This window comes from Protomyctophum bolini (genome assembly GCF_963924005.1).
Source record: "Protomyctophum bolini genome assembly, chromosome: 8".
Classification (NCBI taxonomy): Eukaryota; Metazoa; Chordata; class Actinopteri; order Myctophiformes; family Myctophidae; genus Protomyctophum; species Protomyctophum bolini.
In genome coordinates, this window is record NC_137869.1 from 12,860,002 (window position 1) to 12,876,020 (window position 16,019).

General features: G+C 41.5%; 1 protein-coding gene across 2 annotated transcripts in view; it reads right to left on the bottom strand.

Annotated features, from left to right (window-relative positions):
* col24a1 (collagen type XXIV alpha 1 chain) overlaps positions 1-16,019 on the bottom strand; it is a 134,832-nt gene that overhangs the window by 14,913 nt on the left and 103,900 nt on the right. For both annotated transcript variants that reach the window (XR_013964517.1, XM_080770376.1), the window contains exons 38-47: positions 13,311-13,364; positions 11,122-11,229; positions 9,915-9,968; positions 8,742-8,795; positions 8,332-8,388; positions 7,154-7,207; positions 5,785-5,838; positions 5,070-5,123; positions 981-1,034; positions 745-852 (exon numbers count right to left, since the gene is read on the bottom strand). Coding sequence is in view for 1 of the 2 variants with exons in the window: in XM_080770376.1 (XP_080626502.1) it covers positions 745-852; positions 981-1,034; positions 5,070-5,123; positions 5,785-5,838; positions 7,154-7,207; positions 8,332-8,388; positions 8,742-8,795; positions 9,915-9,968; positions 11,122-11,229; positions 13,311-13,364 (651 nt within the window). In the remaining variant the exon portion in view is untranslated. The remainder of the gene's footprint in view (positions 1-744; positions 853-980; positions 1,035-5,069; positions 5,124-5,784; positions 5,839-7,153; positions 7,208-8,331; positions 8,389-8,741; positions 8,796-9,914; positions 9,969-11,121; positions 11,230-13,310; positions 13,365-16,019) is intronic.

Here is a 16,019-nt window from a genome sequence, read left to right on the forward strand (position 1 = left end):
TATTTTACCGCTGTTTCGGCGCTGTAGTGCCGAAATGATTTCGGCTCGTCAGACATTTTCAGTAGCACCGAAGAGCCGACTTTAGGACGGTACCCGCCCCCCCCCGAACCTCGAATGACGTCAAATTGTAGGCTCTACCGAGCCGAACCGACTTTTATTCGGCTCTAAAATAGGAGTATAAATCGGCCCATAAAGGGGACAGCCTTTCTCTTTCAATGTATTTGATGGGGGGGGCAGAAACATCTAATACATATTAAGACTTGATAAAAAAAACAATTAGGCATTTAATTAATATTTTCATATTTGTCATTTTAAGTCTCATTTCTGGGTCTTAAAACTACAACCGTTATGGACAAATGGAGAAGATTGGCCATTCTGCTGATGATTAAATAACCAACAGATGTACTGTAGTCAAACTGGAACTCTTGACAGGTCAGAAAAGGCCTTATTAACCAGAGGAGATATTGGGCCCAGACCAGAGTATCCCTTAAGCAGGGCTACTCTGTTACATCCATCCCCTTTTGACAGGTGAACGGTGCAAATGTAACACCCCTGATTTGAACCAGGGTCTCCCGTGTGGGAAACCAACCATCTATCACTCACACAAGATGGAATCCCCCCTTATCCAGGGGACATTGTAGGTGTATGAATGAGCTTCAGGCAGGGCTACATGATACATACAGTCCCCTTTATAGTGCCTCAACTACACACAACACAGTAAAGACAATGTGTTGAGTTGAGTACCTGTCGTCCTCGTTTCCCTGGAAATCCTGGTAAGCCGGTCAGTCCGGATGGACCGTCCAATCCAGGGTATCCCTCCATTCCTTTGAGTCCAGGTAAACCAACCAGCCCCTGGGAAATTTCCAAACCACCCACACTGTTTTTTACTAAACAAAATAAAACAGAACAATCTCCCATCTGATGTTTACGCGACAGTCTTTCCCTTTGTCTTTACAGTGTTGAGTTGATGTGATACTCACTTCAACACCAGGTGCTCCATTCAGCCCCCTTGCTCCTTTCTTGCCCATTGTTCCCTGGGTAAATGCAAAAAGATAAAACATCCTTTATTTCCACAAACACAAACAGTTAACTATGAAACCTTGCGTTTTTTGTCACGTCATGTTACACACAATCGTCACTCAATCTGTCACTCACAATCGTCGCTAACAATCCTATGGGCACAGGTCTCGTGACATCACTATGACATCATCAGGGATGATAGTAAAATCCCCATACAGGCGGAAAGACCAAATATATTGTGCCCAGGTCTCGTGACATCACTATGACATCATCAGGGATGATAGTAAATCAGTGATCATATCATAGTAAATGCGACCTGCTGTCGCAATTAAGCCCATATATGGAGATCCCTGATATTAAGCCCATATGTTAACTATGAAATCTAGCGTTTTTTTGTCACTCAAAAGCCCCATATATTGTGCTGTGTGAGACAAGGCCAAAGCATTCCGGGGTCCCCAACCAAAACGTTGAGAACACCTGGGTTAGGTATAGGGTTTGAGGTAGGTTGTCATTGTCAGACCAATGACTGGTCGGAACTTAACATTGCACCCACAGCACTGCAGTACTGTATGAAGAGGATTTCATGTCATTTTGATTTACATTGGATCAGAACCAGTTATATCCTATAGAGCATAGCACTGGGCATAATATTCTGGACCCACTGAAAGACCATAAATTTTTCCCATAGAGATTTAAAAATATATTAATTATTTTAAACCTAGAATCAAGCCATTCAGGATCCTGGTGGTGAGTCATGACCATGAAAATGTAGTACAATAAAATTAAATATTCAATAATATTTTTTCACAAATATCTCTATGGGGAAAATGAAGTTTTCAGTGGGTTCAGAAAACCACGCCCACTGCTATGCTGAGAGGGAACTCCAAGAAGCATACATAAGAGCCAAGGGGCTCTATTTCCGCCCATGCTAACTGCACAACTAGCCGATCTACATCGACACGTTGTGAGCTTGTAGATTGGCTATTTTAACTATTTAAAATTAGTTAAAAAAGAGCCCAAAGGCTTAGCGCCTTAAGCATTTTCTTTTTTTCTCATTATTCTTTTACACAACACATCCATTACATCACCGGGTCAGTAAGTCTGATATTAGGTCTGTCCACATTGAAATTGTGCCCTCTTGGGCCTGATTAATCCTTGCCAATGACAGTTTCAGATAGAATGTCGCCTTAAGCATTTTCCATTCAATTCTAAAGGGTGACAGTTCAAAAAAGCAAAGACAATTCAGACAAAGTTCTGTCTGAGGGTCTTCTGAAAGGGGCTTCTGAAATTCAATCCAACATAGCTACAGTAACTTTATGGGTTTGTACTGTTTACATCTGTACATTATAATCTAGCTACAGTACAGTATCTAGGCATATACAGTATAGTACTACATAGAGTTTCAGTGACACATATGTTTATTAATTTGTACAAGAGACTTTTGTTTGTAGATTTTTGAGCATGGGAACCAGATTAAAGTTTTGGTCAAAGTGGACGAATATTTCCTTCGAAATGCTGTGCCCCCTATCTGAAGAATTCAGTAGCTATTATTTGTAGCTCCTCAAAGACTGATAATGTTGAGTTTTAAATCTTAGATCTTTTTTTCCTCAAAACATTCACAGATGCCAGTTCTCAACATTCCACTGCAAGCTCATAAGCAAAGAAGAATAGACACGTCAAACTTGATCAAATAGCATGTTCAAAAGAACAAAGAAGAATCTCGCATTTTGGGTGGTCAATCATCCTGACACTATCTGCTTCCAGGTTCCTGTCTACAGCCTGAGTTATCTAATTTAACATTTGTGGAGTTGGTCACCTGACCAAAAGCGGTTGACAGAAACTGGTCGACATGTTCTGTTGCCCCAACAGCGGCAGAAACAAGCCCTTTTAACCACGCTACTTGCACACACTACAACTCGCTTACAATTCGCAAACCTGGCAACACTGCCCTGTGTTCATGCTGTTGTCAGAGGCCCGCCCCCGGCTCACACGTCACTACTCTCACCGTCTCTCCGCTCGCAATCGGCAGCCATCTTGCTTTTTACTTCGATGCGCGAGTGGACATTTAATGCAAATACATTAATTATAGCTCCAGCAAGCAAACACAAACACCTCAACTCCATCTCATTGTCAATAAGAATTCCGAGGGGAAAAATAATTTTTGGAACGCCACTTTCACCCAGTATGAAGCTAAATGTGGAAGCCGTGTGTGTCACACCAAAACTGGTGACCCAGAGATTCCTGTACCGATTCTCGGGCATCTGGCCTGAGGCACTGCCTGCGAGTTGCCTCTGCGGGCGCTTTTTCCAACTCTCACTGATTTATCCAGCTCACACGTCAATCACAGTCACCAGCTCTCAGCCTGCACACACACGCACGTCTGTCTTGCGCACACACACATACACACACACACACACACACACACATGCAGGCTATTGCTTTTTATTTATATGGGCGAGTGGCAATTTAATGCAAATAAATTAATTATAGGTCCAGCAAGCAAATCATGATGGTCTGTAGGTCACAATTACATTCCGATTTTAGTTGTTGTGTTTTGTATGACATTTTGGCCAGTAGTTTTATATCTATCTCAGCTTTTGCCTGATAGCACACATGCTAACAGTGCTGACCACAACGTTAGCAGCATTTGATGACAGGTTGCCATAGCAACATACAGTGTGCGCAGACCTAACGTGAGCTTCTGGGACAGAAACTTGCGTTTTCATGACAGCAGCAGCTGCTGCAACCTCTGATAGCTACTGTGATAAAGATGCTAAAGCAACACAAAAACACATCCACACGCAAACCAAAACAAACCAGGGTTGCCACATATCGTGGATGTGAGAGTGAAACAAGCAACCAGGTCTATAAAAATGTTAATAGGCCAGTTCAAAGTAGGTAAATCAGAAATGGTCCGGAAATTAGTCTTAAAATAATCAATTATAGTGTTGACTGTCAAACTTTGTTGTCTAATGTTGTTTCAGAGCAGTGGAACTCAAACATTTCCATGTCAAGGACTACCAATAGATAAACAAGTCCAAAGTAGCTTATAATGATCAGACTTGGCAACACTGTCTCTAGGTTGAACGTTCTACTTTACAAGCTCACACATATGAAATATGTTTTTTTGAATCTTCAAACTGAGACATATTTTATGATAATACTGTTAGCAGTCATCATACTCCAAGAGCATACAAATGGAACCAAATGGACCCTGATTTTCCCAGAGAGCAAATGGTATCAAATGGGGGTCTGTGGCCTAATGCATTTCAAACTGGGGGTTCTTGGTATTATATTCTCTGCATATCTTATCAACTTGGGGTGAATATTTCACCACAATACTTTACTGAATATTTCACAAGAATATAACACAAGAGTCAAATGTACGGTCAAATGTAATCACAATATAGGCTACAGATGTAAATATTTATGACACAGTAAAATGTCGAAAATTAGTGCTATCCCCCCCCCCCCCCACACACACACACACACACACACACACACACACACGACAGGCAAGGCTGTTGTTTGCATCGTTAGCAGGCAGCAGCTACCTTGGCACTGCTCTCTGTGACTGTAGTTGTTTCACCATGTTTGCGTATTTATGAGAAATAAAAAACACTTTCTGTTATTATTAATACTTTATAACCCATCCGTTACTACATATGTGCAGGGCACACTACTGAGAATTTCCTTCTTCCCATATTGCGCTGCAATGTAACTAGGATTCGCCGGCCGAAGGCCGGCGAAATTCTAGTGAGCTACAATAAGAAAACACATCTTCTCCTCCCTTCATATTTCTGTGTAGCTGAACAGGACAAAATGATTTTCCCATGCCCAAGGTGTCAGGTTTACCCCTCAACCAAACCCTCCCCATAACTGCCAACACTGAATGGCATTTATTGTTGTTGTACAGAGCCTAGTGTGTATCCAGCACACACTCATCTTAATACAATTACATGATTCAACAAACTATATTCCATAATTGGCTGTAAAGTACAGTGGATTAAGCAAACCCCCAGGATTCACGTAATCAAACACAGACTCACCAGAGCACCCTTGTCTCCTTTTGGACCTTGTTCTCCACGGAGACCTGGCGTTCCCTATATGTAACAACACAAATATACACACATTCAGGTCTATAATGATTCTGTAAGTCGTATAGTGGAATAATAACTATTTAATGGCCATCTTACTGTACTGTATGCGAACGGTTTTTATCTCCAAAAATGAAATGATATTTTATTGAAAGGGGGGGGGGGGGGGGGGGGGTCTGAATATCCATTAATGCAATAATATTTTGAAAACATTTTTTTGTCTCAAAGTTGACATACTTAAAATATTTTCAATCATAATTTGAATTAATTACTTACAGTTCACTAAATCATGATTTATTGTGTTGATGTCATTTCCCAATTTAATTCAAAATAATTGAGAGTATGTAATGTATTCTTTAGAAACTGAAAAAGATTGATTTCTTCAGTGAGCAACCATGGTTGAAGTCTTGATCCAAAAACTGTAAAACTGAATAATTAGCTAACTGACTGAGCTGGAAAAATTACAAAGTTACATTAGTAATAATATACTTAAACTCTATACACCCAGGGCCGACCCTGTTTTTGCCTCTACACCAAAACTACACCAAATCTCTTTGCCGAAAACAGACAATATAGGGGCTTGCTATTATTTGCAGAATGTTCTACATAACCAGAATGGGGACGCTATGGTTCAAGTTGATAAAAACATTTTGTTTTACTGACTTACAGGCAAGCCTTGTTGTCCAACAGTCCCACGAGGGCCAGTAAGGCCGATGTGACCCTGAAACACAAGGTCTAGGTGAAATACAACATGAATCTCACATTACAAATATTTTCAAATCTACAACTGCATCTATTATGTCACACAATACAGCTGCAGCCATCACAGGAGACGTTTTTGTTTTTACCACCCGATTTCCACTGCTGCTGATAGAAAAATAATAATAAATATATTACATATTTTATTGATAAAACATGAGGTTTGTGTGGTAACTTCACTCCAAGAAAGGAACAGTCAACACACTCATGCATTAGGAGTTTAGGGTGTGTTTGGAAATGCGCACAGGGAATGTTCTCTATGTATTTTGAGTGAGGTGACATCAAAGCTTATTTACGAACGACACACCTTCCTGTAACATTGAAAGGGAATTCATAACATTAGCCTACCTGCTGTTGGTCTACAAGTTGATACGTGTGTAATAACAAAGTTCAAAGGACAAATCTCACCGCCGGGGAGCGCTCGAGACACGGCAGTGACACACGCACACTGAACAACCCAACTTCTGAGTAAGGTCAGTCAGTGCGGGCACTTAGCACACGAGGCGTAGCGCACTCGCACCGAGTGCACTAAATAAACCAACGACAAGAGGGCACACCAGTGCGCTCAGTGCGAATTTCCAAACGCAGCCATAACACATTCAGGACGGGAACCCCTTTTGGGGTTCTTGTTGCTATCTACAGTAAAAGAATAGTCCTCAGTTCTAAATGGGTTAATGTCTTTGATTCTTTCAAGATACCTGGTTACATTTCTACGCTATCATTTGCTACACTATAGTATACAATTTGGAAAGACACAGCTGAGGGTCTTCTGTTATGGCCAACTGATCATGAATTGTAAAAAATGGGATAGTCACTGCCCTGCACAATTAGGGGATAATATTGCATTTTCTACACTGAGAAGCTCTGTCTAGTTCTGTAACCTTAAGTGCTCCCTCTCTCGTCTGCCACATGTGACTGTTATCTCACCAGAGCAACATGGAGATGGCGCACCAGAAAATAACAAACGACAGAGCTGGGCAATATATCAAATTCATATCAAAACTGTGATATGAGACTATCTGGTATTTTGGATATTTTAAATATTGTGATGTCTTTTACTGGTTTTAATCCCCCTAAGCATTATTTTAAAGTTTAAAAAATTGTCAGAAATAGCTAAGACAGCCGATCTACAAGTTCAAAATGTTTCCCAGTGTGTCACAATGTGAGTTTGTAGACTAGAGTGTAGACTAGACAGGTTATATTTTCAATATTTTACAGTAAGCCTGATCTATATTGTCATGTTGTATATGTTGTCATGTAAGTGCATCAATCTCTACCTGATATCCCTCATCTCCAGGCTCCCCACGTTCTCCTCGCTCGCCCGGGGGACCCTGCGCACGCACACACACACACACACACACACACACACACACACACACACACACACACACACACACACACACACACACACACACACACACACACACACACACACACACACACACACACACACACACACACACACACACACACACACACACACACAAATAATGCAGACATGCATTACCTATTTAAAATAAAGCACACTTCATACTGTAGATTCAACTGTTTGACACCACCTCACACCTCCTAAAGCTAACGTAGATAGGCTGAATCCTACTGGAGTCTAATGGAATGGTTGAATTTCTCTTTAAAGCTTATTTCCAAGCAATCTCAGCCTGGGTTGCAATGAGACAGAAGGTACCATTGTGTTGCTCATGCTATGTGCGGCGACACTGTGCCAACGTGGTAATACAACACACCCCACTCTTGTACAGGGAACGTCCCAACTCCTTGAATGCCTGGAGCTACATACAGTATGTCGCTCTAAGCACACTGATCCCACTGATCCAAAGCTGGGAAATGTGTCTGGAGTTCATGTCAGTCAACCATAGCAGGGGACAGTATAGTCTCGCGTCGCTATCTGAATGCCGATACGTTTAGTAGGATCTAAATTCAATGTAGACACACACACCACCATGAATATGGATGACACTACATTGTAGGGGCTATAGAACAGTGGAAAAAATGGCCACAGACCCAATTTGAAAACTAGTCCTGTCATTTCCCCTGAAGGCAGTTTTTCTTTATCTCCAAATTGTTTCCACACAGTTCGAGCCACTTCATTGAATTTAGATGTGGGAACTGCGATTGTCTGGCTGCACAAGACTAGGGTCATTATGGTCATTGCGCATGTCCATGCTTCAAAAGTAATATGAGTGTAACATCATGTTTTTGTTTTACTGGACAACATGGGATATGTTAATGGAGTACAGTAGTATGCCACCAACGTTTCTTTGGTGTCATTTCTTCCACATTCAACCTGCAAAGAAATGGTTTCTTCTTTATTCATGCTCGCTCTACTCTTCTCTTCTAGTTTAAACTCAGCCATTAGCAGGTCTAATTCAACAACACACTGAACACAGCAGGACTGTATGGGAGCACAAATGATAATTAGAAGGAAAGCAAGACCTACTGGTTCACCTAAGGGCCCGACTGGTCCCGGAGTCTTATTGTCCTCTCCTGGGTAACCCTGGAAAGGACCAAACACAGACACCACATATTATTATTGTCCTCTCCTGGGTAACCCTGGAAAGGACCAAACACAGACACATATTATTATTATTATTGTCCTCTCCTGGGTAACCCTGGAAAGGACCAAACACAGACACAAAAACACAGGCATATAGAAATGACCCGATTTGTGCAACCCATTTTATTAATTAATAAGAATCTCATCATATCAAGATCAACAATAAAACTTTGATATTGAATTAAGCGGTGCCCAAAGTATAAAATAATACTTTCAGTAGTGAATGTATATTTAAATAACCTGTTGTAGGCTATGTGTGTGAAAGGACAATGGCATTCCAGTGTTCACGTTACCTTTTCCCCTTTAGTCCCTGGAGCTCCAATGAGCCCTGGCTTGCCAAGGTGACCCTATGAAAAAAGGGGGGGGAAAAAGAACAGTGAAAATTTGACCTAACGTCCTAACCAAGCCACTGTACTTCTGTTGGCTCCAGCCTGTTCCTCAGAGAGACACAATTATTACATAGCACTGGGCTTTTAACATGAAGGCTGTCAGCATCGTATTAATCAAAACTGTTTAATATAAACACAGTCTCCTGTGGAGGAAGAGCTCTAACAATCGGTCACAGAGGGATTCAGCTTTTGGCACGGCCTCACAAATCACTCAACAACCTGGGCAGAGCGTGACTCAGTTTGAGAGTGTACATACACCACGCACATTTACAAGAAAGGTACAATGTGAACTTGAGGTACCCTGCACAAGTTATGCAACTTAAGCCCAGTGATGCTGGCACTGACCTCAGAGCTGCTAACAGGTTTGATCATGGCCATATCCAATTCCAACTCTTTCCTCTGCTTTTTCAGGGTCTTTGTTGTGGTTTTGACAAGCCACACAACTGGATTCAGTTGTTCGGTTAGTGTTGTGACTAAACAAAGCCAAACAAGCTTACTGGAATGGGAAAGGCAATGCACGTCGTACATTCTTTCTCCCCCAAGTCCAGGTTCAAAGAAAAAAAACAAAAAAAACATTGTGAGCTTGACTGAGGCAGGGTAGGTGAATCAGCTTAGGGAGACTGACATGAAATGCAACAGTTTTGAGTGAAACGCCACCTGACTTATCAAGATTAGAGGCCTAGTATCTTCAAATGAAGTGAGGCTACAGGCAGTGTTTGGAATGCTGACCTTAGCATTAGAATGAAGTGGGAATACCTGAGGGATTTGGCACCATGGAATAAAGTGCAACAATGAAATAATGAGTGTTAATGTAACTCTGACAGTGTAAATGTGAACCAAACAGACCCATACGGGTCCATTTGGCTCCATTTGTACCCTCTCAGAGTTACAGTGTGGTAATTCATGAGCATAGCGTATGAAGGCAAACTGAGGGATTCACAATGGTCTGCATAAATATATAAGATGATATGTTGAGTTTGTGACCAAACCTAAAGTGTGTGTGTACTCACATGAGTGTGTGTATCTACTGTATGTGTGTACTGTCATTAAAACACAGTTGTGATTTCTGTAACTCACCGTGTATCCTGCCAATCCTGGTTGCCCCTCAGGCCCCATGACCCCAGGCCGACCCTAGAAGTAATGCATAAAACAGACATAGTAATTCACTGAAGGTGAAGGGACAGCCTTCATGTTGTACGTTTTGGTTCTCTACTCTATGTTTCAGCTAAATATAAGCTTGCTGTTAAATGGACACTCAAGACACTCATCCATCCTTACTCCCAGGACCAGGGTTCTGGCAGGGCATATCAATCATCCCTCTCCAGCTATCACAACAGGCTCTGGTGTTCTTTCTGATGAGAAAGGAGCTGCATTTCTCTATGCCTAATTCATGATTCATGAATAATAGCAATCTGTCGCACAATGGCGTCGCACACCAAAAATAGCAGACCTCACAAGGTGTCGCAGATGCTAGGTTGGCTATTTTTGACGTGTGACTTTGTGCGACAAAGTATGAATTGAGCTTTAGAAGGAACAAAAATTGATTCCTTCCCCTTCTCTCTCATTTAAGCTGGTATACTGCAACACGTTGTGAGGAAAGCATTGCTTGCAGCTAAGTATACTGTGAATCTTTGTTTTAGGCATGCTGCAGTATGTTTTAGCAAAACAGGTTAATGTTCAGTGAAAGTACAGGTGTTAAGGCAGCTGTTTATACAGCCACTCTTTGGTTAGGGGATGACAGAAGTTTGGGTCACAAAGCAAGATTGAGAAGATATTAAATCATGCTTTGATCTTGTACTATGCTGTGTTAAAAATTAGTAACAAAATATAACACCTAAACTATTATTACAGTCAATACATAATACAACCATTGTGGCAAACAGTCTTTGTGATAACTTCATAAAATCATGAAACCTACAGCTATCAACATATTTCCCACAATCAAGGACTACATAATACGTGGACATGGTTTATAATTACTCAGAATTTTGGAACATGGAAAAGGGCTGCCAATTGTGCCAAGAGTAAATCTGAAACCAGCGTAACTGTAATGACGCAAATCTGAGATGCTTTATGACATTCTAGGTCAGTGATTCTCAAAGTGGGGTCCAGGGGTCCTTGAGGTGTCCCCGACAAAATTAGGAACAGTTTAATTAAGAACTTTAACCCTATTTCAGTTTTTACTCTCAAACAATATGGCCTCTGTTTCCCCCAAAATCTACAAACATTTTTTATTTTGTAAAGATAAATGTGAAGGTGTAACACAGGAAAAGTGGACACTGACTGGTGAGCCTCGGGTTCCTCTGGCACCTTTCAAACCCGTCTCGCCTGGCTGGCCAATGTCACCGTGTGTGCCAATCTCACCAGCTAGACCTGGAAGCCCCCGTTCTCCCTGCAAAGTGACAGGTCAGGGAACATAAAAATAAAACATAGAAGACCACACACATAATTACACTGCATGTTCATTTAACTGTGTGCACAGATGTACAAGGTACAATGGATGCACATCAGTGAGCTGGATGCAATCCTACCTGGAGGGGAGAGAACAGATGGTGGAGGTGAACGGAACATTGTCCCCCTCCCCCTCCCAGTGAGCTGTGGCATTCCACAAGGAAGCATACTAGGGAATTTACTGTTCCTAATATATATATATACAAACGACATGACATCAGCTTTGACTGCAAATTGTTGCTGTTCGCAGACGACTCAACACTGCTGGTCTCGGACAGGAATAAACTGCAGGTTGAAAAGGCCCTCAGCTCTGAACTCGGTAGAATCTGCACCTGGCTCTCTGATAACAAACTATCTTTACACCTGGGAAAAACGGAATCCATTCTATTTGGATCAAATAGTAATCTCAGCAAGGCAGATGGCTTCTTGGTTAGAGTGGGTGACAATATTATCACACGAAAAGATGAAATTACCAAATCTTTCCGGTGATAAAATGGCCACCAACATAATAAAAAAAAGTCAACCAAAGAACAAGATTCCTATAGACGAATTCAGAAACGGGTCTCATGGTCGCAGCTTACATATTTCCTGTAGGCGGAGCTGACGTAGCTGCGGGGTAAACCCGCACGTCTTCTACTACATTGAATGGTAGAGTGACTGATTTATGGCTGCTCCAACAGTAGTGGCAACATAAAAAAAGAAAAGAAAACGGAATATCAAAATATCCACTGCGGTGGTTGAGACCAGAGCCATAGAGTAATGGTTGAGACAAAGCAGTGAAAGGTCCAGAAAGATACATAACGTCAGTCTTACCTACAAGTAAGACGCGCAAACGCGGGAAGCGAACGCAGCTTGTACATATTTGGGGTTTTTTAAGATTATTTTTTAAGTTAAGTTTTTAAGATTTTTTTTAGTGTGTGTATGTGACTATGTGTGCGTGTGTGTTTTTTTAAAAGTTTTTTTACGTTTAAAAAAATAATAATTAAGTTACGTTTTTGTGTGTGTGTGTGATACAGCTGCGCCCTATGGTGGCGGGCAGGTGGTGTTACAGCGTGACAGACAGACAGACATGTTCTGCTAGGTCTCATAGTTAGTGCTCACTGCATTCGCAAATACCCAATCTTTCTGTTTTACGAACCCGGAAGAACAGTTTACTTCCACATTTGCGAACCAAATTTTGGTTGGCAAATGCGGAAGTGCAAATGAGCACTCAATGTTAAACCCCAGCTGCACGTCATAAATCCACTGACAGCCTGCAGTTCATGCTCTAACCAGTAGGGCCGAGTCCTTCAACATTGGAGAGCCTCCTTGGAGGCTTGGTGTTGAAGGAGGGGCGGAACAATTTACACTGGGCGAGGAAGTACGGCGGAAGTGTGGAAGGCATGCTACGTCACACTGCCACTCAAGTGATTACTGGCCATAGTGCATTTTGTTCCAGGACAGACCCAAACATGCGCTCTGTGACACACGCTCATGCTTCGGCGGTGCTTCGCAAGGAATCTCGGGGAAAGGTTTGCCCTCCCTTGAGCACATACGCTCCAGAGCCAGAAAGGGCGTCTACATGTCTATGTTCAGAATCTCCTGCTGCTGAATTGAATGGGAGCAATATAGAGATTGACAGGTTCTTTAACCAATCAGATTTTGAGTTTGCCCTGCTGGGCGTTTTCTTTCACGTGCCCACTGCCCAGGCACTCTAGCTGGCCTTTGGTAACGTTAACGTCTTGCTTGTATCCCATCGCTGGGGGAAAATATTGTCCAATGAGAAATGGTATTTCAAACTATATATGCGAGTTCTCGTCTATGGGTTGATTGAGCTGGACTAGATTTGGTGGTGGATTTACAGGCAAACCCCTTTTCGAAAAGGAAGGACTTTTCAAGAAAAGCTTGCCATTGTAACAAAGGGTCGACCATGATCAGGTCTAGATTCTAGAAGGCCCGGTTCATTTCAGTACGGAACGCCACTGTATCTCACCATGTATCCACCAAATGAATAAAGATCTAGGCACGATGCACTGTACTTACCTTCTTGCCATGCCGTCCTCTGTTCCCTGGAAGCCCTGCTTTCCCTTCTTGCCCCTGGACATAAAATAAATCCAAATAAGATGACCACACACACTGACGTATTGTCTTCATGTTTGTTGAGAGAAGTATAAATTAGCCTGAACCACATGACCACTAGCTTCCCTATTCTGGGCATGTGGTAAAAATAACAGATGTACAAGTTCACAACGTGTTCACAAAGTATTTCATTTCATTTCATTTCACACATGTTAGTGTATCACAGTACAGTACAATTTATATCAGAGGATAATAATTCATTTATAGTTTAGTATACTATATATCATTTTATAAACTATTAAAGAGCAAAAAGGAGGGGTCAATGCATGATATAGCTCCCGGTCGCTGCCCGCACAGAATACAAAACTCTGATGCTGGCATTCAAAGCAACTAAAGGTATGGCTCCCCCATATCTTGCAAATATGATCGAACCCTACAAACCCTCCCGCTCACTCAGCCAACGCAGGGAAGCTGGAAGTACCTTCACTAAAAACGCCGGGACAACGCTCCCAAACTCTTCTCCCTTCTGGCTCCTAAACTATGGAATGCACTTCCCATTACAATCAGAACTGCAGCCTCACTCCCAATCTTCTGCCGTAGTCTGAAAACCCAACTCTTCAGACTCCATCATGGCCCGTAGTCCTTGCCCTAGCCCTGACGACCTTACAGGCATATGCAAAGGCTCAACGTATGTAACTTAGATAGCATTATACAGCACTAGAATAGCAATTTTTGTAGACATAGCACTTTATAGTATATATGTACAGTTTCATTATTCCACTGTTACGTTCTTAGCTTACGCATGTTTCATGATAACTACTTGTTATGTATGTGATGTAATTGCCATGCTTTTTTTGTTCTTGCTTAATGTAACTCACTCTGGATTAAGAGCGTCTGCTAAATGCCTAAACAAATAAAATAAGTAAATTGATATACAGCACACTTTCCATCATAGCCCACAACATTGTTCCCAATTATTTATCCGCTTTCCAAATACGTATGAGATGTGATGGCAGCATGGCCCTCAACATGACCTCCTAATGTGAACTTTGATAGAGTGCAAGAAAGCATTTAATCAAAGAAGTTCTATGCACAAATATAGCACGCTTGAAAACTGAACTTTAATAAGTTCAGTTATTGCTCTGATGAATAATATTAACTCAACATCCAGGGTTAGATTTGGAACTCTGCCTCAAAACTATACCAAGAGGACACTTTGATTGACAGGTGCCAAACAGCACTGAATATATTATGTAACATCTTATTGCACCTCCACAGTTGGCTTTATCTGTAGAATGCCCTGTATAAGAATGCTTTGTTTAAGCAAAGACTGACCCCTACTGGCACACATGGGAATTATCTACCAAAACACTAGTTGCAGATCATAATTATTAATATTCAAGTCTTTGTATTTGCAGCCCATAAATATTGTATGTTTGAGAGAAGTGGGGCTACTGATGACAAATAATAAATCTGAGAATTAAGGTATGTTGAAAGATTATTATAAAACAGGTGAGTATGGTGAAACGGCTCAGTCTGATGATTAGTTGATAGATGTGGCATAATGTGTGTGTGGCCACTTTCTTGTTCCTTCAAGAATTCAACTCAGGTGTGGCATACAGCATAATAATCAAGCACAATGGCTATGAATTTAATGTTGCACAGCCAAATTGAAAGTGAACTCTGTGGCGTAGTGGACAGGGCAATGTCTCCGGGAAAAAGTCCACCTTAAAAGGTGGTTTTCAAAAGATGTTTCAATGGACCATCAAATGCTTTATGATGACTATCAGGACAAAAGTATAGTTTAGACCCTCCAGAAAAAGGCGATTACGCGATCGCATAATTCATTGCATAATCAGCCAAATGGCGCAGATTATGCAGGGGTAAAACATTTTCTAAAAGGGTGCATATTCACAGCAATAATTGTATATTTACGCGCAAAATATGCGAAATATGCGGGGCACGCTTGATTTCACCATCCCCGGTTTTAAGTTTATAAAGTCATCGCCTCACTCATTCGTTCACATTCACACATAGAAGCAAAACAAACCATGGTAGTGGTGCCGTGAAAAGACAGCGCTCCTGCTTCAAACAGCATTAAAGGTGTGGTCTATTGATATATTGTGAAGGTTCTATGCCAGGGTCAGAAACTATAAAGGATGACAGGCAGAGCTGTGCAGAGTCGTGCAGAGGTGCACGATGAGACTGATTCACTTGAAGAATGTAAACTAAGCGTTGCATAACCTTGTTTGTGCAGTCAGTCAGCTGGAGACTACTTTACTGTAGAAGTAATTTAATTATTGAAGACAGGGGGGAATCCAAACCTTGAATGTCATCATTCAAGGTCTGGATAGCTTGGGGGTATAAAAAGTAAAAGCTTCTCCTGATCCTCTCCTAGTTTTGTGGAGTTGGAGACCCATAGTCATAATAGTACTATTTGTTGTACAAGCAGCTTTTGTGGGATTCGAGTCCCCCTGGTGGTGTGGGTTTAGCAGTAATCTGAAATGTGACAGATTAGACCCGAAAGTCTTACCCACTTTAAATCTGCTTAATTATGTTTGTTAACTGTAACTGGATCTCGTCTTAAATTCACAGATTGTTGGTATATATAACAAATAGCTTTTAGCTGCGCTCTGTCCAAATAAGATTGTTGAAACTCAATGAGCTTAAGTT